The following is a 23,812-nucleotide window of genomic DNA, read 5'->3' on the forward strand; positions in this document are numbered from 1 at the left end:
TATATAGTTTATTATGCATACATACAATCTGAGCCTGCAATGGAGGGACTCACAAGACCCTAGAAGGTCTTGCTTCTCCCCTAGTTAAGTGTGGCTCTCACTCTCTGGCTTCTGGCTTCTGCCTGCTTCCAGCCCAGCTCTCACCCCCATAGTCCTCCGCTCTTGTCTTTCTCACAACCAGCGAGGAGAGGGATTGGGCCGCCCAGTTGCCCTCTAGCACAGAGCAGCTTCCTTTGTCAGACCATACTATGGCCCTTTCCTGGCTAACTCAACAATTGAATCCCCCAAACCAACAACAGTATTTTTACACTGCCTCATCAAATGTTTTTCTTGAGATGCCTTCAGTCATAAAGCAACAACATGCTAAAACATCTGTTTTAAATCATAGTTTGTGGTATGCACCTCTGAAACTACCTTTGTGAAAATACAAGGTTCTTCTGAGCACTGGCTGCTGCATGTACTTTTCACCCGTGAGAACACAGGATGCAGCCAGGGAAGGCAGAAGGCATATTTGCATACTGCTATAACAACAGAGGCTTGGGTGTTCCCACCACCACCAGAAGTTCACTAATTTTCAGCTGCTTTCATTGTTTCTTACCGAGCCAGCATCGAAACATGAAAGAAACCACCTATTGTTTAGCTTGGTGGTTGGCCTTCATAAGTGGCAGAAGGTCACAGAAAGCCACAAGTAGCAGGTCTCAGGAAGCCTGCCGTACTGTCAGAGGTTGAACTCGGGACATTAGGCTTGTGAGCTAGCTACACAGCGACAATAGGGATTACAGCAGAAGCTCAGGCAGAGAATGCTGCTGATACCAGGCTCTGCCCTGGTCTTTCCCTATCTTGTCATAAGCCCTCAGCCTTGTCTCCAACTGACAAGAGCCTCTTCTCATTGGGCCTCTTGTAGGCTGCTAATATTTGCCGGCTGAACTCCCTCTGTAAGTTGAAAACATCCACAGGGATTTGCCAGGCTGGAATGCAGTGCAGAAGGAACATTCCTCTACTAATGGTTTGTGGATATGTGTAACCTCATTTCATAGCTTAGGAAGCTTGTTCATTTCCTTGAAGGGTTGGCCTCCCACAGAACCAGGGGAAGGGGAACAAGAGAGACATACGACTTCCCATTTCAATAGACCAGCCTTCACTGACCTGGTGCTTTCCAGATGTTTTGGACTGCTGGCTGGGGCTAATGGGGGGAAATTGTAGTCCAAGCTGGTTAAGACTGCAGTACGTTTTCCCTCTGCTCTCTCCTGTGGCAGAAGTGAGAGCTGTCCAGCAGCAGTTTGTGAGGAGAGTGGAGCAGCTGCTGCTGTTAGTCAAAAATGATGGGGGAAACCCAGGATTCTATTATAGCTCTGACTGGACAACATGTGTCTGAGTGGAAAATTAAAAACCTTTTTTTAAAAAACAACAGCAACAAATCAAAACAGTACAAAAAGGTCAGTGGAGAGCAAAGTTTTCATATGCAACTGATGACTAGGTTTGGAAGGGGACAGAAGGGTTGCTAGATTGCCCTATTGCGTAACCCGTGAGTTTGACATGAATGAGGGAATTTCCCCTGGAAATGCCAACCAGCCTTGCCTCAGCTCTAGTGTGCAATGTTAATAGTGGACTGTACCACTGGGCTGTTGTAAGTCACTCTCTCTCAGTCACAGAGCACCTCATAACCTACAATATACAGTAATGAAATGTAATTACACTGACAGTATTTTTTTTAGGTGTATAGAAAATTTATTAATGCCTGTATTTTACATTGAGTTCTATGGGCAGCTCAGACTTCTACTCTGGGTGGCATTTTAAAATGGCTTCCAATAAAAACCTGGAATTTATATTTCCAGACAATGAGATAGTTTACTCTGATATTTTTATAGCATTTGAAAACAACAACAACAACAACAACAACAACAACAACAACAACGTACTGCTTTCTCCTTTGTGTCCCTTTGGCATTACTTACATTTATATAGGCCTAGGTCTAGAGTGACACTCTGCCAATTTCTCCCCAAAACATGTGCTAGGCCACATTACTATACCTTTTACAATATAGTAATCTAGTTGATAATCAGTTATTTTAGTAAAGGTAAAAGATTCATACAATATGAATAGAAAGCACAGCATATAGCATGCTATCATTTCTTATACAAATATTGAGGCCGAAGGTTGCTCAGTTTCACCAGTATATGCAAACATCTGTCCCATCTAAGACTTTATAGAACCTTTATTCTCAATAATTATGGAACTCATTGGTAGAGAATACTTTTATTTCTGCATATCTTTATTATTTGTAAAGGAATCTTTGTATGAGTTAATACATTATTCCTTGGAGCTGCACTATATCTTCATACTTCTGCCCTTCTAGGATTTGTGGTTTATATTTTTGATACTTTATTTTATTTCTTTTTGTTATGTCTGCAGTTTTAAAATGAATTTATATTTAATCAAGAAGCACATTATATTGTGCTATGTAACTTTAAAATATTTTCCTGAATGCATAGTTGTGCACCTTTGCCGTCCTGTTTGGTGTTAAGATAAAAGCCTGCTTTTAATTTTTATTCATCAAAAGTATACTCCAGCTCAAAGAACAGGGAAGAGTCCCTGATGCCAGTTTCATTTTGAATTACATCTGAATAGATTGGAGGCATCATGGCAAAGTTTTGACTATGTGTTCTGCTGCTAATATCTGGTTCATCTATCGTGGCCCCAGTCGGATTTATAATTTCTGCTTTCCTCTGCCACTCTTCAAAGGCTGATGCATCTCTTTACATTGGAATTGCATGAAACTTGGCTCATGCAAGCCTCAGATATAAGAAACAGATGCTCTACTTAGGCTAACACAGGGCAGCCTACTGATTCAAAAGTTGAATGTGTTGCGACCTTGTAAGAGAACTCACATTTCTCTTGTTGCAGTGCTGGTGATTTAGCTGTCCTGGAATTCATCTGAACTATTGTTGAGTTAATCAGAATTCCTCTAAGAGGAATTCTCTTACAGTCTCTGAATGTAAGAGAAGAAAAAAGCCCCTTTCAGGCTTCCTTCCCACCCACCTCAAGAGAGAAAATAAATATTGTCCACGAGGAAGGGGGAAAGTCCAGTTTGCCTTTCCAGCTTTGAGTGCTACCAATTCCAAGAATTGTATCTAATTTGTAAATAATGTGAGCTCAGCAGCTTTTTTGTAGCTGGAATTATGAAGTCTCTGAACAGCTCTGCTGCAGCCCCTGCTCTGTTTCTATGGAAATTTCTAAAAGAAAACAGGAACTTCAGTTTCCAGTATAATTAATATCTTGATCGTTGGCTGTGCTTTTCTTCTTTTTTTAGCAAAATAATTTAACCTGTCAAATTTCAAACTTGTTGCTATAAAAATTATTAGACACCTTGTGTTAGGCTGCAAGTTCTGCAAGCATAATTGGGCTGAGTAGACATAATTTTTTACTCAGGTGAATGGAAGGTGTTGGGTATTCAGTGGCATCCAGCCAGCTTGCCCAATATTCTGTTTCCAGCCTCCCAGTGCTCTGGAACCTCACATGGCAGTGATAAAAAACGTAACAAGAGCCCTGTTGGCTCAAGCCGATTGCAGTTCCTATCAACTGGTATTCCCAGCAACTGGGACTGAAATGCAATCTGCCTCCAATTTTGGAGAGAGAACAGTGATAGCCTTCTTCTGTTCTTTGACCACAGCAACTGGGTTTACTGAGACCAGATATCCCATTTAGAAACAGTGGTTCTTCGAAAGAGGAATGGCAGTTGAAATTGATGGAATACGCAGAATTGGATAAGATGACAGGGACAATTTGAAGCCAGTGGGGCCATAAATTATTGAAAGATTGATACGAGTTATCTGAAAGACAATTGTAACCAACTGACTACGCTTGTAGGACTACAAGAAGTTTTGTAAGGAGAGCTATATGAAATATTGCAGAAAAGATTTATGAGAATAGATTTTAAGTTATGGATTATTAAAAGTAATAGATAGGATAACAAATGTAAGATTAAGAGATGAGGTTTGAAAATCATTAGATGTGGTTGATGGAAGTCTTAGGCTAAAATAGCCAAAATGTTGTATGAGATGAGATGATATGTTCTGTTTGGAAAATATATATAAAAACTAATACAAATGTATATTTTTTTTAAAAAAAGAGATAGTGGTTATTGAGAGACCTGTCTTACATGAAGTTTTCTAATCCTATTAAAAAGCCACCTCTACCCCAGCCTAGAACCTGGAATGAATAACCTACAGTTGAACCAGCTATGTCCATTTAGCACCGTTCAAAGATCACAATGTATTCAGCAGTTGGTAACAGTCTGTTATTGTGCACCCATCTCTTAAGTGAAAAATAAGTATGGAACAGAAATTTGTAATATTTTTGTACGGTTGGGGAGTGTGAGAGTAACAAGTCCATTGGAATGTTTCCTTTGTCTCCAGAGATATAATAAGAACCGTAAGCTCGTTTATCCCAGTGAAATGTAATATATCAGATAACCTTCTGCATTTGTTCCAGGGCCACTGAGTCAGAACAGATCTGGTTTATCAGCTGTGATTAAAGGAAGGCAGAAATAGTTCCATTCTGCCTGCCAATAATTTAGCTGAGATCTTAAGGCGTTCATAGCTGTGCTGAATAAGAATAACATCCACGGCGCATAACAACATTTCAGTGACATATATACAGAGACACGTAACACAAGGATATGTACAGCCTCTGTGGATTTGGTTTATATAATGAAAAGGAAGTGCTCTTAATTCTTAATATGTATGTGCTACATATTTTGACTCATCGCACCAATACCCTGTTTAGAAGTTTTTGTTTCCTGTGGATGAAGTTTTGGCAACACTGAGTCAATCTGCTAAACATATTTTCCAGCCCCCCATCTATCAATGCATGCAAACCAGAAAAACAGTGTTTGCTTTTCAAACACGTATATTTTCCTTTGTGCGAGGAGGTTAGGGCTACGTGTGTAGGAGTGACCCAATTTTATCTTCACAACAGCCCTGCGAAGTAGGTGAGGCCCACAACACAGCAACTTTGCTAAACCTAAGTAGCTTCACATCTGGTCAATGGCCACAAGAGAGAATCCTATATATGCTCTATAAAAGAAAAGTATTATATAAATTCGATAAATATATAAGCTGAGATTCCTGCGTTGCAGGGGGTTGGATTAGATGACCCTTGGGATCCCTTCCAACTCTACAATTCTATGATTTCATGATCTGGGCCATGATCACAGGTCAAGTTTCACAGGGGACTGGAGAACCGAAACCAGGTCTTCCTGTTCAACAACTGCAAAAAGTCCATTACATCACAGTAGTTCTTGCTTGTTACATAAATAGACAGGAAGTACACAGCAATTGTCATTTGAATACAGTGGTACCTTGGGTTACAAACACTTCGGGTTACAAACGCTTCAGGTTACAGACTCCACTAACCCGGAAGTAGTACCTCGGGTTAAGAACTTTACCTCAGGATGAGAACAGAAATTGCGTGGCGGCAGCAGGAGGCCCCATTAGCTAAAGTGGTACCTCAGGTTAAGAACAGTTTCAGGTTAAGAATGGACCTCTGGAACGAATTCAGTTCTTAACCCAAGGTACCACTGTATTCATATAATTTATTTAGTTCAACAATGTATATATGCCTTAACACCATAGTTTCTTAAGTGGTCTACAATGCTACAATGAAGTTACGAAAGAGATAACAATAGAGATAACAATATTTGGCTTGCAGCCAAATATATTCTACCCACTGAAATTAATAGACCGATCTTAGTCAGGCCTATTAATTTCCATGTATTAGCCCATTAATTTTCTGAGCTGGGCTAACATTGGACACAGCCCCAAACCAGTTAAAATTAACCGTAGAATCAGAAAGCTTACTTTAAATGTCTGCTAACCTTTAAAAAAAAAGTCAAGCCTTTAAAGTTTAACATGGATCTTTTATCTTAGCTGGGCCAAGATTTGCACAGAACTGGGTCTGCAGTACTTCTGGTAGTTGCAAGTTGAGTCTCTTTACTGAAATATAATACATTTCACCCTAGTGGAAAAGATCAACCAGAAGACCTGTGGGTCTGCTCAGTCTTTAAGTCTCTCCCTTTTTATTTATCTTTAAACCAGATAAATTGTGCTGGATGGCTCTTCAGGTAAATAAACTTCCTTTGACAGTCCTCTGTAAAGCAGGATTCAAGGTAATTTTAATGTAGAGAACAACATGTCTGAAAGGGGGGAGAGAGAGAATGCCTCTCTCTTTTTCGCTGCTTCAGAATGATTCAGGTCAATAGTCTAGTGCTGTTTCTCTGAAGGGGAAGCAGCTCTACAGGGTATTGTCTAACCCTGTTACCTCGGTTTCTTCAGCAGGAAAGGCCAGAATCTGAGTCACTGGCATCTTAACATGCAAAGCTTGCACTGTCACTGAGCGACGGCCCTTCCCCACAGTGTACACAAAGTTTACTCTATCAGCTGGCCCCGTGCTATATTTAGAACAGAGAGAACTGTTGATATTTATGACTGGGCAGCAGCCACAAGGGAGGTGAAACTGCATTTTGAGCCACAGAAAGAAAGTGTTGCAGGCTGGAGAACTGCACTTCCTTATTCTGAAAGCGCAAGGAAAGATGATCTCTCATACGACCTTCCCAAGCGACAATACGTTTAATATGTACGCTATGGCTGTGCACTTTAAAGGCCAAAGGAGATGGAACAGCAAAAGCACAGCTTGTTTCAGCCTGGGTTTGCCCTAACCAGGGTTGACCCAGGACATTTTGCCACCTGAGGTGGAGCAGATAAATATAGATAACATATAATAAAAATGCCGTAAATAGAAAAGCAAAATCTCAGAGTCCGTTCAGACAACCATGCACACATCAAAATTATCCAGAGTTAAAAGTTTTAGAATTAAAGTTTTTTTTTAAAAAAAACAACAATTGGGGAAATTGCCCAAATACAGTGGTACCTTGGGTTAAGAACTTAATTCATTCTGGAGGTCCATTCTTAACCTGAAACTGTTCTTAACCTGAGGTACCACTTTAGCTAATGGGGCCTCCCGCTGCTGCCGTGCCACTGCCACACGATTTCTGTTCTCATCCTGAAGCAAAGTTCTTAACCCGAGGTACTATTTCTGGGTTAGTGGAGTCTGTGACCTGAAGTGTCTGTAACCCGAGGTACCACTGTAACAGTAATGCAGGTGTTGGGCAGGCTTCCCTGGAGATGGTATACAAGAGACATGGAGGCACCATGAGAAAGGTCTTCCCTGTCACCACCTATATACTTCAGATGCCAGGACTAAGCTGGAGACCATCCTTCTCAGATGGTGATATCTTTGAATGGGGAAAAAGTGGTCCAACAAATATATGGGCTACTAATTCATCTCTCCCTTTCTATGTTGTTCCTTATATAGTGAGGCATTGCTAGAAACAGTTGTATGCTAGCAACATACATCTTTTTTTTGTTGTTCAGTACTAGAGTCTTCCATTTTGGTTTGCCTTCCAGCTTTCTCTGTCACTCTTCCTGTCTACAGCTTAGCCTCTTTTCCTTAATTTTTTGCTAGTCATGAACCAAACTAAGGGAAAAAACCTTACTGCCATTTTATACTCTTAGCCATTTTAGACTTTTTGCCATAAACACCAGTAGTACCTGAATAAAGTTATCTTGACCTTATTCTCTCACAGTTCTCTGGAAGTTCAGTGCTTTAGAAAAAGTGACTGAGGTTTATTGGGAAAAGGAGCACATTTATTGATGAAATAAAAGCTATTGGAGTTGGGACCCCACTGTAATTCTAATTAAGGGTGAGTTTTAAAACCAATCTGCTCTCTCTCTCTCTTACACCTCTTTAAATAAATTGCAGACTTCGAGAAAAGTAATAACCCGCCAAAGGAAATATGCTTTCCAAAAGTGTGTCTTGCTAATTACATGAGTTTTATTGCAGGAAGTAAGGAGGAACCATTTAAGAAATTCTAGCCTGAAGTCTTGCAGTTATTCAATTACTGGCAAGGCCACATGCTACAGGCAAATTAACTGAAAAACCAAGGACAAGACTACGGTCTGCTAGGCTCTATCCCAAACAATACAGTAAGTCTTTGTCATCTAATTTGCCTTGCTGTCTGAGAAGTGTTTCTTCTGGCCCACAGGCAACATACCCACAAACCATTTATGTTGTTATAAGCTAAGCAACCTCTCAATAAGATATTCAAATGAGTCTTCTGCCCTTCAAGAACTTCCATGGAGGTGTTCCTCTGTGTCCCATGAACATATTGCCTTCAGTTGGGCTACATAAAGCCTTCTCTCTTGTCAGCTTTGGTTTGTCCCTTTCTCATTTTTTCAGTCTGAAATTGAGTTTACCACATTTTCCTGTGGATGAAGTCCTAGTGTGACACGCTTAACTGTTTCACCACACTGAGTCTCTAACCAGGGTTATCAGGTTGCAGCTCTGGGCTCTTTTGGAGGAAGGTGTGGGATATAAATTCAGTCACTCAATAAATAACCACAACCTAAATGCTGGCTATGTAATCTGGTCATGCCCACAAGGAATCTGCCAGGTTTTCTGAGTCTCAAAGCTAAAGGAATAATCATTTAAAAACATATTGTTTGGCATTTTGAATATAAGAAAATTATTCTTGAGCATTGTTGAACAGTATCAGGCTCCACAGCCACATAAATTTTCCTAGGGAAATGCCAAAGAGTCATGTCACTAAAGCAGATGGCCCTTGACTAAGGCATCTGAACAGGAGTTTTGCTTCTTCAAACTTTCCCTGATAGCAGGGGAACAGATGCATGGTGTCTATTTGTACAAGAGACAGAGAGTGATTGCCTACGAAAGTGCTGTAATGTTTACTATTTCGAAAATGACAAACAGTGTTAGGGAAAGATTGAGACTGGGCTGAATACAAGTGGCACAATGTAACCTTCCTCTTCCCAAACGCACCATGGAGATCAGAAATAGCTCAGTGCATCTATTCCACACACACACCCCACTCTTCTAAGGACCCTGGACCCAAATATGAGACAGCCACTTGTCTACTCCCTTCTGCATTGTACTGTTTAATTTAATTACTATTTGTTTGTTTGTTTCATTATTTTAAGGGCATCCCCGCTCTCCCTTTAAAAAGGACAACCAACTAGCTTGTTTACCTTGATGCGCTGGGAAAAAAGGAAACCTGATATAGCAAAAGTATTTTAGAGTATATAGTTCCAAAGGTAGCAATGTATTGGTTTGAGGTGCTGTCAGACACTAATTTATATGGGAATAATTAAAGGAGTGCACCTGGGGATATTTGGGGGTGGAGATTAAACCAGTCACCATTCCTGGTAATCCTAGTGTCCGGATTAGGCTCATGTTTTCCCTTTCTAAACAATCTTTAAAATTACGGCCTATTTACTTTTATCCTACAATTAGTGGGTGACAGTGAGAAGCAGGCAGCCCATATCTGCATATACCCTTGAATATGCAGATTACTATCCTGGAATACAACTCAATGTTTCTGTAAAGGTGGTTCTAGAAAGCAAAGATACGCTCATATGATATCTACTGAATGTTTACATATAGATACATGGAAAACCCACACCAACTGGCAGTTAAATGGAGGTCACCACAGTAGTGTCTCCTGTTTTCCCCCCCTCATGCAGAGAACAATTTTGACCACAAAGGCTCTTTTATGCTGTTCCAGTGGCTAGGGAACCTTTCTCTGGTTTCATAAAGCTGCTTATTCCTTTTCTTTTTAGTTAATTGATTGCATAAGTTCTTGATCAATTTCTTGACCTTCTTTTGGATATCACCTTGATAAAGGAAGCAGACACTGAAACAAGAATATTAATTGCAAGAAACAGTTGGGCGACATCTATTCAGCAGACTTTGATATGAAAATATATTATTTGCAAACTTGTCAGATTACATTTTTCCATAAAGATAAAATTAAGTAACTGATGTTGCAGGCACAGACATATATTTTACCCGTTATTATGGGAGGAAGGGAAGGAAAGACCACAAAGAACTTTACACACTATTAGTAGAAATTGAACCCTATTCATGTTTACTCAGAAACAAGTTCCATTGTGCTAAAAAGAAACAAGAAGTAAAAATAAGGGAAGAGTGGCTGGGCAGGGGGAGGAATTTTTTTTTACTGCATAATTGTTTGGGAGACTTGAAAACTTGCTCGTTACTTTTATAAGTTATTAGTTTCTCCTAATAAGAGATAGTGCATAGCTACCTTTAATTGGCTGTTTTATGAAAATGAACAGGAGAAAATGAGGTTTTGCAGCTTCTCTGTAGACACGGATGGTAATAGGCTATACCTAAGCTATGCAGCACTTGATCCTTTTGGGGGCTAATGGAAAAGTGTACGCCTAAGTATATGGATAAGTACTCTTACTCCCAAACAAATGTGATCAGAGTTAAAGTCTCATTGATGCATTGATCATTTAATGCAAGCTACAAAGATGCTCTTGAGATCACAGGCTAAGTAATATTGCAGATAACCTGCTGTTTATTTCGGTTTCACTAGCGTTCCAACCGCAGGGTATCCTCAGCAACCTCCTTGGCTTAAAAAACAAAAATGAAAAACAAAGCTACAAATATTAGCCTCCCAAATTTTATATAATATTTGTTCCCTGCTGCCCCACATCTTGAATATTTAAGTGGCAGCCTCTGCTACAACCTCTCTGTTCAGAGAAAGGTCTCCCTCCTGTGGAAGTTTCTTGCCAGCAGATTTAAAGGAGGAAAATTCACTCATGATGCTCCATATGTTACTTATTCAGAAACTTCTGCATTCCACAGAGGTTTAATGTTGAGAAATGGACCACAGCTCAGTTCTTATTACCAGACATCCATCTTTTCACAGAAACAGGGAGAAGTCTTGGCTGAGCTGTGGATGTTATTTTTTTAGCTCTCGGTTCCCACATTAACTCTCCTGCATGATATAGGAGATCCATAATCAGTATTCCTGTTGCTTCCCTCTCCACCAAATAATAGCCCCACACAGCTACTTGGAAGATCAGAAAAGTGGCAATAGGGAGGAGAGCTAAGCCTTTTACTCTGTTTCCTGATCTACCTACTCTCACTTTCCCCTAATTTCTAGCAGCTTTGCTGGTAAAATATATGGATACTCCTATTCTTTTAACATAGAGGAAGGGGGTATGTATGGGGTAGGGAAGGGATGAATAGAAGAAACGTTTACGACTTTCACTTCATTGTTGTTCAATATGAAAAAGCCACACAAAAATATTTATGTTGTATTTATTCGACACCTGTACCTGATTAAAAAAAAATACAACAATGTTGTCTTCATTTTATGACTTCATCACATTCCACATATAATTTACTAATTAAAAAAGCAAGAGTTTCAGTAAAGTACATTACAAAAATTAGTGTGGATTTTGAGGCGACAGTGAGAATTATGAACTTTGAAAAGCAGTAATAAAAACATTAGAAAAAACAAGTAGATCTTTGCTGATGAGAAACTCTTGTGCTTTCACCTTTCAGGACATGAAACCAACAGGCATTTCAAGACTAATTCCCCCAGGTGACATCTGATGGAGACCATATTTTTATTAAGTATATAATCCTTTACTCAATAAAAAGGCTTTTTGGTTTGGCTTGCGACCTAAAAAGTTTTGGAGCATGTCCATTCCATCTAATGAGCCTCCAGGCTTCAGGATCAGGTTTCGGTATTTCATTCCAGCCTAAAATAAAATAAAATTGGTAGGTTGACATTTCATGTTTAGGTGAACTTTCTAATTCTACAATAAATAGAGGCAAAAGAAGCCTGTGCAGAATGGAAGCAGCATGTGGTCTTGGCATGCAGCTGATATGACTTATTTTTGTTTTATCACAAGCTGACCTGCTCCCTGCCTCTCCAATGTCACTCCTCAATGTGATTGACATGGACCTTCTGGGGATTCCAAAAGTCACTAGTTATCATACAACCAGAAAACCAGTTTTTTAAATGTTTACAGAACCTGAAGTGAGCAAAGAAGTATATCTGGCTCTTTTCTCTCAAGCCACGCCCACTGGCCCATCAGCTGACATCACTGGTCAGAGGACAGGGCTGAAACTGCAATGGCAGTGTGGCCCACCCCCAATAGGGAACAATATTTAAAACCAGTTTAAAATAAATCGCAAACACAGGAATAGGGTGGGTCTTGACAATATACATCTCAGGACAATGCCAAAGAGGTGCATATTTAGCATACAGCAGGAACTATACAATTAAAGTTCTAGACACACCTCTGTGGGGAGGGAATTCCAGAATGTAGGAGTTTCCAGAATGTTGCGGTCTGCCTCGCCATAGTAGTGCATGCTCTGGTTATCTCTCGCTTGGACTACTGCAATGCGCTCTACATGGGGCTACCTTTGAAGGTGACCTGGAAACTACAACTAATCCAGAATGCGGCAGCTAGACTGGTGACTGGGAGCGGCCGCCGAGACCACATAACACCGGTTTTGAAAGACCTACATTGGCTCCCAGTACGTTTCCGAGCACAATTCAAAGTGTTGGTGCTGACCTTTAAAGCCCTAAATGGACTTGGTCCAGTATATCTGAAGGAGCGTCTCCACCCCCATCGTTCTACCCGGACACTGAGGTCCAGCACTGAGGGCCTTCGGGCAGTTCCCTCACTGCAAGAAGCCAAGTTACAGGGAACCAGGCAGAGGGCCTTCTTGGTAGTGGCGCCCTCCCTGTGGAACGCCCTCCCACCAGATGTCAAAGAGAACAACAACTACAGGACTTTTAGAAGACATCTGAAGGCAGCCCTGTTTAGGGAAGCTTTTAATGTTTGATGTATTACAGTATTTTAATATTTTTTTTGGAAGCCGCCCAGAGTGGCTGGGGAAGCCCAGCCAGATGGGCAGGGTATAAATAATAAATTTATTATTATTATTATTATCATTATTATTATTATTATTAGTTGCCACAAATAATTCCCTCTACCAGGCTGCCCCTCCCAATACCTTGAGGGCAGCAGAACTACCACCTGTGACTGTCACTGCACACAGGTCTAAAAATGTTCTTCCACTTACCAGTGATCCTAGTATAAGGGTTTGTCTACATGTTAACTCATCCACAAGTGAGGACCTTTGCCATGTTGTGATTTCTAATGCCCACTTAGATTGGCTCTTTCCAATGCTGAATATTCCTGGAGGCATCCATTAATGACATATATAAGCTTCCATGTTACTAGAAGGACCCACACAACGAATAGAATGAGACAGTACAGCTGTGTATGAACTAGCAGACCACAGTACTGTAATGCTAGACTGCAGCTATGCAGAAGCAAACTGGAGTATTACATTGCCCTTTTTGTTGTTTTTTCCCTTTGCTAAAATCACTGGTATCCATTCTTTGCAGCTCTTTGGGCATTGCCTCCTTTTGTAAATATCTTTTTGCCTTCCTATGCACTCGCTCTCCTCCATTAAATTCACTTCAGCATCTTATTTTTGAATGCTTGCTGCTACTGCTTATTGTCTGTCTTTCTGTATGCCTCTGAGCTCTTCTGGTGCCCGCCTCCCAGTCAGACCAAAAACTGCATCTGATGGCTCATGCCGCTGTCTGCTTTCTTTGGCGGTGCCTTATCTCTGGAATTCACTGCCCCCTGATATTAGTAGGATCCAGTTCCTCCTACACTCCCAGAGCTGCCTCAAGGCTTATCTATTTTCACTTGCCTATTCTAATGTATTTTAACTTGTTCTCTGCTCTCCATTGTTTTTGCTTGCCATTTTTTGTTTCACATTTGTCTGTTCATTTAAGACGCAAAACCTTCAGGACATGTTACGTTGGTTTTTCCCAGTACTCTTTTTAATTCCATGTCTTTATTATATACAGCAGGTTTTCTAAAAGGGAACTGAAGAAACAACATTTACTCCCATTATGTTGGATAAGAAAAGGGCATCGGATGTCAATTAGCCAAAGACCTGGGAGAAGAGGTACGTTTACGCCTGGTGCCTAAAGGTGAATAATGAAGGCGCCAGGTGAGCCTCCCTGGGGAGAGCATTCCACAAAGGGGAGCCACTGCAGAAAAGGCCTGTTCTCGTGTTGCCACCTTCTGGACCTCTCATGGAGGAGTAGAAAAGCCTGTGAATTCAAACTTCCCAGTTATATCCTTTCTAGGTAGAGGGACCCCTGACCATTAGGTCCAGTCGTGACCGACTCTGGGGTTGCGGCGCTCATCTCGCTTTATTGGCCGAGGGAGCCGGCGTACAGCTTCCGGGTCATGTGGCCCGCGTGACTACCGCTTCTGGCGAACCAGAGCAGTGCACGGAAATGCCATTTACCTTCCCACCAGAGCGGTACCTATTTATCTACTTGCACTTTGATGTGCTTTCAAACTGCTAAGTTGGCAGGAGCAGAGACTGAGCAACGGGAGCTCACCCTGTCGCAGGGATTCGAACCGCCGACCTTCTGATCGGCAAGTCCTAGGCTTTGTGGTTTGACCCACAGCGCCACCCGCGTCCCTTATATCCTTTCTAGTAAACCATATTTTTGAGACTACAGAAAATCCTTGAACTGATTGAACTTTATAGCAGGCATCATAAAGGAAGTTTCCATACCTTTGGATTCATTATTCCTTCTTTCTTAAAGCAATTGTAAAAAATATCCATTGAGAAAACTTCACTCCATAGGTAGCCATAGTACTGGGCATCGTAGCCACCTGCCAGGTGTCCAAAGGTAGCTGGCATATTTGTACCTTTAAAAGCAGTGTAAGAAAAGAAAACATGGGAGACACTGATAAAACATTCAGGCTTTAGACAGAATGTTCCAGAGAAGAGCATCTGATATAGTTACATCTCCGAAGTCAAGCAGATCTGGCCTAGCCAAATCATGGGAGAACTCCACATACATGAGAACATCTTAGAGGATCCACAGATACAACAAGCAGATATCATGTACATGAAAGACAGTACTCTTGACCATGCTGAACCTTTCCCTGGGAAGCCAGCCTCTTCTGAGTGAGGTAGAGTGGATAGAGTACACCTGACGAGAAAAGTGAGAGTGTGCTTCAAGGGCACACAAGAGCCGCTCTAGAATGCCTGGCGTAGTGTCAATCTGGGGCACTGAAAGAAATAAAAATGGTGGCTCTCGGACCCAGGTGCTTGGCTGGAGGACAGCCTGGGGCTGGTATCCATGCTAGCATGCCCTACTGGAGCCCCCAAAACTGCCCTAGGACACAAGGTGCTGTCTCCAAGCTTTGGTAGTGATCCTCAACTCTCAGCACTGTGAACAGGGTACTGTGCAGGGCATAGTCAGACGGGAGACTGCCTAAGTCCCTCTCTTCTTGCTTGGCTCTGACAAGAGCAAAGGGAGGCAGAATTCTGGCTATGGTGGAGAGAACACTTTGCTGTCCTTTGAGTTCATTGGCCTGACCTGTTCATGCTAAGGCATTTGATCTGAAGGAGAATTCAACAGAGGGGAGGATATTTTTGTCAATTTCTTCCTTCCCACTGTAATTCCCTGTGCCATCTCCCACACTGTTCCAGGCAACAACCCCCCCCCCCAAACCTTTGGAGCACATTTTAGGAGATGCAGGAGGAGCCAACACCAAAGAAACCCTGTTTAATAAGCAGAACTCTGCTCACAGAATCCTGGATTCAACCTTATGTATCCAGGTTTTCTGTGTAAGGGGAAATAATAATAATAATAATAATAATAATAATAATAATAATAATAATAATAATAATAATAATAATAATAAATATTTATTAGGTTTGTTTATCCTGATGTTCTTCCCAAAGAAGCCTAAGGTGGCAAAATAAAAAAATCAAGCAAAACATCCATCATTCCTAAAAAATAATGTTGTAACAGTTTGTTTCTAATGCTGGTGTTCAAAAAAAGTAACATGGAGTGAACAAAGAGTTTATAAAGTAAAATAGAAGCTTCAGGTTTTCATACCTGGGGTTGCAGGTATTCCTAAAATTTCATCACAGTATTTGGCATATTCCTTAGCAGGATCAGCAGAAGATATTGTATGGACAGACTGATCAACCTTGCTCAACACAATCTGACGAAGTGTCAGAAGACCTAGATAAAGAAGAGGATCAAAACACAATTTTCAACTACCGTATTTTTCGCCTATAGGACGCACTTTTTCCCCTCCAAAAATGAAGGGGAAATGTGGGTGCGTCCTATGGGGCGAATGCAGGCTTTCGCTGAAGCCTGGAGAGCGAGAGCGGTAGGTGCGCACCGACCCCTCTCACTCTCCAGGCTTCGCGCACCTCTCCGCAAGCAGCAGAACGCTCCCGCTGCTTGGGGAGAGTTGCCGGCATCCCGAAGCCTGCGCGCGCTGATCTCAGCGCGTCCAGGCTTCGCGGACCTCTCCTCAAGCAGCGGGAGCCACCGCTGGGCTCCCACGGCTTGCAGAGAGCTGCCTGTTTGGGGGCTGGGGTCGGGGGAAGCTCGGGCTGCCCCAGCCCCGCGCCTGGGGGGGAAATAATTTTTTCCCCTTTATTTCCCCCCCAAAAAACTAGGTGCGTCTTATGGGGCGGTGCGTCCTATAGGGCGAAAAATACGGTAATCGGCAAGAAAAGGGCAAGAGAGGTTTGTTAAGATGCAAATGCTGTAAATTCCAGCCTAGGAAAGGAGCATAGGAAAGAAACAGATTACCAAGTACAGTGGTACCTCGGGTTAAGTACTTAATTCGTTCCGGAGGTCTGTTCTTAACCTGAAGCACCACTTTAGCTAATGGGGCCTCCTGCTGCTGCCGCGCTGCCGGAGCACAATTTCTGTTCTCATCCTGAAGCAAAATTCTTAACCCGAGGTACTATTTCTGGGTTAGCAGAGTCTGTAACCTGAAGCGTATGTAACCTGAAGTGTATGTAACCCGAGGTACCACTGTACTTATAGTTGAATAGAATTATACAGAGGAATTGTCATTATCCACTTTAAATTGAAAGAACTGAACAAACAAAAAATAAAATGTGGTAAATTTACATTTTAATAGGATGCATACTAAATACAGGACAAATTGCTTGTAAGACATGGGTCCTCTTTATCTGATATCCCCTTTCCTAGATTATATCGGGGGTGGGGAGATTGATAGAGAAGGCTTGAGGCTTGTGCAGTTCCCCTTGCCCCCCCATCTTTCCAACTATAACTAAACAGGGTCCATAAAAACATTTACAAAGTGAAGAATATCAATTAAGGGGGGGGAGTTAATTTGGGGGATACTTGATAGGTTCAACTAACCAAAGATGCATTCGTGTGTTATGAGCTGGAAGAAGCCTGAGCATCCTTGAGTGAAAGAATATCATAAAAAGAAACTAAGAGGGGGAGGGACACGGCCGAAGGAGCTCAGTGCAGTGCAGCTCATCCACACTTCCTTGCCTGTCCTTTCAGCTGTCATTTTATGACATTCTTTCACTCAGAATATGTCAGGGATGCTTTTTCTCACACAGAAAGTAAAACTACAGCAAGCGAGAGAGGGGGTGGGGAAGAGACAGAGAGAAGGGAATACCTGTGTTGGCTAGCCTAGAAGCTACCAGTTTTTCAACGAGGTCATCTGGGACGTGGCTGCCATCTTTATAGTGCCTGGACATTTCTTGTAGAGGTTCTTTTTCCCAAACCCAGTTCTCAAACATTTGTGAAGGGACCTCTACAAAGTCTGTTTCCACATTAGTTCCACTAAACCGAGCAAAGTCAGTCTATGAAAGAGGAGAACAAATATAAACCAATGAGTGTACATACATATTAAATTACAGTCGATTTTGCAAAAGATTTTTATATATGCACATATAGGTTTATACAAACACTGCACCCCATTCTTCCAACATTCTGGAATGGTTCAGACAACACACAAGAAGGCTAATCCAGTCCTTATGCATGGGGACAGCGTGTCCAAGTTACAGCCTAATTATTATTAATAGTCTACCATCTTCCTTTATCATTTTATCCTAAACCCTGTGCAGTGGGTTTAGCTAGGAGATGAAGACTGGCCTAAAGTCACCCAGGGAGCTTCATGGCTGAGTGATGATTTGAACTTTGCTTTCCCAGGTCCTAATAAGCACTACACCACACTGGTTCTTATATGTGCATAAAATATTACACGCACAGGCCAACATCGCACAGTCAACACCCAGAAAATAGGGAATGACTAAGGAATTTTGACCTATGCACATGGGCCACAACTGAGATGTGTGGGGCCAGTGGAATTGGAGGTCGTTTGCCAGATCGTTTGCACAGAGGCAAATCAGTCTCGTTATCTGAAGTGGCCCACTGTAGCACTCTAGAGCAATAAAGAATCAGAACTGCAGATTTGGTTCCACAAGTACAAGCAGATTCTATTCCTAATGACCAGAGTCATCAGGGATGGGATGGCACCTCTGCTAAAGTCAATTAACAAGCCTGCCCTTGACATTCATGGGATCAGGATTTACCAAGGATTGCTTTTAATCTGAAAATTACAAAGAAACTTTATAAACGGGAAATATTTCTAACTAAATGGAGAGCCCATCCAAATTTACCATTAATTCTGAATTATTTGAAACCAAAGTTTTCTTTCTTCAGTTGGGGGGAAGTTGACATGCAGCTCTTTGATCTGTTGTCTTATTTCAAAATGGAAGCTCACGTTCACAGAATCAGACTAGAAGATTTACTATTTTGTCTGAGGAACAAGGCAGCCACTAACCTGTGCACATATCTGGTGCATTACATGTCCAAACTCATGGAAGTAGGTTTTCACCTCATCATGTCGCAGCAGTGATGGGCGATCTAGTGTTGGCTTTGTGAAGTTGGTTACCAAGGCTGCTACTGACATCATTCTGCTGCCATCAGAGAGGAGGCAGCCGGGCTGGAGTCCAAAGCATGCCGCGTGACCATACTTTCCTTCTCTGAGTAAGAAATAGGCCAAAAGCATGTTTAGCAAACTACCACAATGAAAAAGCGAATCATTTGGCATTGCTTACCAATATTAGAGAACAACATCCTTTTCTTGGAATAGCTATTAACAAGAAAGCATTTCACGTTTCCATATATACATGTGTGTGTGTGTGTGTGTGTGTGTGTGTGTGTGTATAGCGCCACCATACTTGGAATCCAAACAACAACAGCATCAGCTCTATGAATATAAGCACATAAAATAATGCTTTTTCTTTCTTTCCTGAAATTGACATGATACCACGAGGGAAATTTGACTGCTTCCTTGTGTCAGTTTTACTGTAAGCTATCCTTAGTCATGTAAAAGGACAGATCTTACTCCCTGGAGCATTAGCCTTTCCTTTTAATGTATAAAAAGATTTCAGGAATGGAATCCTTTGGAACTGTGAAGCCAAGTGCAAACAATAAGGCATGGCACTAAACTCCATAATGTTCCTATCACAGTTGCAACAAGGTTCCCCTCAACACCTTTTGCAGACCATCAGTTATGTTTTACCACATTATAATTTCTGGACCCTATTGCCTTTTGACTTTTGCCCTCATATTCCCCCTCCTTTATCCTTTTACTTGAGTGTCAGGCATTTCTAAGAGTTACAGCATTTGTACGCCATTACAGAAGGGAAGTGGATATAAGAGCGTCTTGGTCACAAACTTTTGGTTCTCAATACACCTTCGGGGTGCAGTTATTCTTTCTTGGAAATCTTCTTAAAAGATGGGGTGCTTAGCCCATGGCAGCAGAACCAGAGGAGGAGCAAAGCAGCCACAATCCTTTATTGAGAACCTGCATGTTTGCTTGTTCATGGTTTGGCTTAGCATTGTGTGTGAACCAGGTGACAGAGCGGAAGCAAAGGTTGCAGACATCACAGAGATGTTCTCTATTACCAAGCCATTATTTGACATTGTGGTGAAAGTAAGCCACAGCCCTGATGAGGAAGAAAACTTAAGTGCAGTGATTTCCTGCTAAACATTATTCCTTCTCCTTTTCGAGGAAACTATGCTTAGAAATGAACGACAGGGAATAAAAACAAGCAATCCCTCAAAGCATAGTGAAACCACTGGGCACTATATCAATTTAGATATGTTGGCTTGGCAGGTTCATCAGCCAACAGCACCAGGTTTTCTGTTCTACAGCCAAGCTATAGGAGCTGCCTGAGGAGGTTTAGAAGTTAATCCCGTCCAAGTGTTCAGTTTCATAGAGTAAGGGATGCAAAACACCTTAAGCTTTGAGGCACGTGCCATAAAGGGACATTAGAAATACAAAACAAACTAACTTTGGCAGCACTTGGCAGTCATAGTTGCATTAGGATCTGCCCTGTGTCCTTGAATTCCAGTAGCATTTAGCAGGAAGCAGTGTTAAAAGAGGTCATTGCTAAATATATGAACGCCAAATACAACAACAGTTCCCAGAGTTATTCCTTTGGGGGGAAACTGTGAGCATCCACAAGGAATGGCACAAATCTTAGCCAGGCTCTCAGCTTTCCATCCACGAATAACCAGCTGTGATCAGCCACACTATAATCCTTTAAAAATAATGAGTTTTACCAAGGCTGTCACTGATTCAAGAAATCCTAGTGTATTAATAAATTAATTGCATCTGCACATGAGCGGAGAAGTGGGTTGGCTCTGAGCTCAGACATTCTTACGAGTAGTTCCACAGATTTCAGCAGAGCTACTCTAAAGAATAGGGACACAGGTGGCACTGTGGGTTAAACCACGGAGCCTAAGGCTTGCCGATCAGAAGGTTGGCGGTTCGAATCCCCGTGATGGGGTGAGCTCCCATTGCTCAGTCCCTGCTCCTGCCAACCTAGCAGTTCGAAAGCACGTCAAAGTGCAAGTAGATACCGCTCTGGCGGGAAGGTAAACGGCGTTTCCGTGCGCTGCTCTGGTTCGCCAGAAGCAGCTTAGTCATGCTGGCCACATGACCCAGAAGTTGTACACCAGCTCCCACAACCCCAGAGTCGGTCACGACAGGACCTAATGGTCAGGGGTCCCTTTACCTTTACCGTACTCTAAAGAATGACTAAGTTTGGAGCCAACTCTACTGCTCTAAAGAAATAAACATACTTTTCTTTGTAGTTAGTTGATATACACATCCATTGCAACAGGAGTCCCTTTAGAAGAGGCTTCTTTCCAATGTAAGAGTTAAGGGAAATGTCTGTTATAAGATGGTCCTTGCCATCTGTTATTTTTTATTAACTACCTGCATTAAAACTAAATTTTAAAGGGTAAACATATTCTGACTGATTAACTAGAGAACACTTTTTATGGTAAATAAAAATTTCATTAAGAGAACCAGTGAAATATAGTGATCAGAGCAGCCTTGTCCAACCTGGTGCTTTTCAGGTGTTTTGGACAAACTCCCATCATCCCTGACCGTTAGCCATGCTGGGAGTCGTAGTTTTACAGCACCTGGAGGGCACTGCGTTGGGGAAGACACAGTTAGAGAGGAGCTTACTGAGTGAGCTTGGGCCAGTGATGCTCTCTCAGCCTAAACTACCTCACAGTGTCATGAGGAAAATAAAAATAGGGAGGTGTGATACCCCACATGCACCATGCTGAGATCCTTGAGAGAAGAGCTAGGTATATATGCCATTCAGAAAAGCCGCCGCCACTAATCTTAGCTATAAATCATTAAGTTACCTTGGGTACAGGTCCAAGTAGAACTGCCCTAAAACTTCACCTGTTGAGCTGTCCTTTACGGTGTAAAGTGTGACACTCTCATGCCAAACGTGAGCACCATCCACTTGTTCAAATACAAGTCCAAGCAGCTGCTGGTAAATATTCAGTAATCCTTCTGTGACAGCTTCAATGGGAAAATACTCCTTCAGCTTTTCTTGATCCACAGAGTATTTGAGCTCCTCTGTCTGATTCATGTAATAATGCAGGTCCCATGCATTAATCCTGCCATCGTATTCAAACCCTGCTTCTTCACACTCCTTTTTCTTAAGGTTTAGAATAAACGCTCTCTCAGCCTCACCCAAAAGCTTCAGCTTATTGCTTAGGTCATCTGAAAAGAGAAACAATTACAATTACTTTTGCCAGCTTGTTTGTCTTCATCTCAAGGGCTCCCAGTGGCATTTGGTTGTCTACAGACCTCTGGACTAGATAAGCCTTTGATTTGATCTAGCAGGGCTCTTATTTTCTTACATTACTGCAGCAGTTACATTTTTATAACCATTTTATTCTTAGCTCTATTTGGTCGAACAGAAACAGAAGGCCAAGAACAAACATCAAATGCAGTTAACTATATGTGACTGATACTGATGTGATATATCAATAAGCCCCTGTTTTAGAACACTGTCTAGTTAATTCCTACTAAATGCTTAATACCCAAGTAATTTCTTCTTAATTAAAGGCTGGCATAGCATTTACTGAAGGAGAAACTCCATTAAAAACTACAACAACTGTATTTCCTGCAAGTTAGTTCCTAACAGATCCTAATCACCTGGATTGGTGTCATTAGGGCATATCTGTTTCCATAGCCTGTAGATAATGAGACAGACAGATATGGACTTGTTCCAACCCAATAAAACACCTACCTATTTGCAACTGGGTGGGTTAGATAATCCACTTTTTCTTTCTTGCACTAGGCAGATTTATAAAATTTAGGGGTGTTAACTAGGTGCTCTTGACTGCTTGGCTTACTTCTACTTATAACTAATAAATGGTTAAGCAGGTGCTAGGTAATGTTATAGAAGTCCTCTTAAATCTCATAAAACACACTCATTCTCTTATACTCTCCAAATATATATACAGAGAAAATGAAAGTTAGATAGAGTTTTGAGTAGAAAAAAAGATGCTAAAAATACTTGATCAGATCCTTTTCTTTGCCCGCCCCCAGTAAATTTTCACAATAAATTTTACCCCATGATTCAAGTACTATATTTGATACTTTTGCATATATAAATAAAAACAAACCTAAGAATGCTGTAACATTGTCTGTGATCTGTGCAGTGTTCAGCTCAAGAACAAAATTGGCATGTGTGTTGTATCCCATAAGTCCTGCTAATTTTGCCCTCAAAGGAAGCAGCTGTTGAAGAATGCTAACATTTTCCTAGGGAAATAAAAATTAAGGCTTTAAGCTATTTCATACAATGCAAAGAATGAAATGTACTTTTGACAGCAATTGCATACGTTTTGAACGAAATATGTGTCAAACTCTTGAGAATGCCAACATGCTAAAAATATATATGTTTGTTTGTTTTTAAAAAGTTTCCTTATGTTTTGTAGCCAAGTATCCACAATTTACATATGCTTTAATTCAGGAAGGGCTGTAGCTCATTGGTGGAACATGCATTTTACATGTGAAAGTTTCCAGATTCAGTCCCTGGAATCTCCATTTAAAAGGATCTCATGGAGGAGAGCTGGAAAAGACTGAGATCTAGTAGTGAACTAGACAGATGACTGTAATGGGACCACTTACGGTAAAGCAGCTCCATCAATTTATATGTATTATTGTGATACTTACATAAGCTTCCTCTTTGCTCTTAGCGATCCACTGCTTATTTGATCACATAATTAGGTTTTTAAATAGTTTTCAGAAAAGTTCAAAAGAAAAGTGAAACAAATCTAGCACCTTCACATGCTGTCCTTTGAATTAGGCTAATTTTACACTACTCAGTTCCTGGAATGGTTATCTTAATTCTGAAACTTGCCAACGAATTATTTATAAATGTAAGACACAACAACCAATGCCTCGTGATGACATTATTAATTTCTTTTGACAATTATTCACCTTCTTTAAAACATGTAAGTCCACATGTTTTTTCCCCTGCTAACTCATTTCTGAATTTGTGTTCAGCTGCATCTTTAATCACCGAGGTCTCCAAAGCATTTAACAAGCTTAACTTGCCTTTATGTACTTCTTGGTATACATCAGTACTAAAACTCTAGTTGTTAAATGAGTAACCCATATAGGCAATGGAAGTTAGGATTTATTTATTTTTAATTTTTGTAAATATGTAGAATTTGAAGATTGCCACT

The 23,812-nt window shown here is 41.2% G+C and overlaps 1 protein-coding gene and 1 long non-coding RNA gene across 3 annotated transcripts in view; one reads left to right on the top strand and one right to left on the bottom strand.

Annotated features, from left to right (window-relative positions):
* LOC308597402 overlaps positions 1–14,535 on the top strand; it is a 44,414-nt gene extending 29,879 nt beyond the window's left edge. The window contains exons 3-4 of the long non-coding RNA XR_014012940.1: positions 13,790–14,071; positions 14,432–14,535. This is a non-coding gene — a long non-coding RNA (uncharacterized lncRNA). The remainder of the gene's footprint in view (positions 1–13,789; positions 14,072–14,431) is intronic.
* NLN (neurolysin) overlaps positions 11,187–23,812 on the bottom strand; it is a 29,055-nt gene continuing 16,429 nt past the window's right edge. For both annotated transcript variants that reach the window (XM_081212783.1, XM_081212784.1), the window contains exons 7-13: positions 22,748–22,883; positions 21,470–21,836; positions 18,582–18,783; positions 17,412–17,598; positions 15,851–15,979; positions 14,512–14,648; positions 11,187–11,648 (exon numbers count right to left, since the gene is read on the bottom strand). In XM_081212783.1, coding sequence (XP_081068909.1) covers positions 11,517–11,648; positions 14,512–14,648; positions 15,851–15,979; positions 17,412–17,598; positions 18,582–18,783; positions 21,470–21,836; positions 22,748–22,883 — 1,290 coding nt within the window. In that variant the 3' untranslated portion in view covers positions 11,187–11,516. The remainder of the gene's footprint in view (positions 11,649–14,511; positions 14,649–15,850; positions 15,980–17,411; positions 17,599–18,581; positions 18,784–21,469; positions 21,837–22,747; positions 22,884–23,812) is intronic.

Source organism: Podarcis bocagei (genome assembly GCF_964188305.1).
Source record: "Podarcis bocagei genome assembly, chromosome: 11".
Classification (NCBI taxonomy): Eukaryota; Metazoa; Chordata; class Lepidosauria; order Squamata; family Lacertidae; genus Podarcis; species Podarcis bocagei.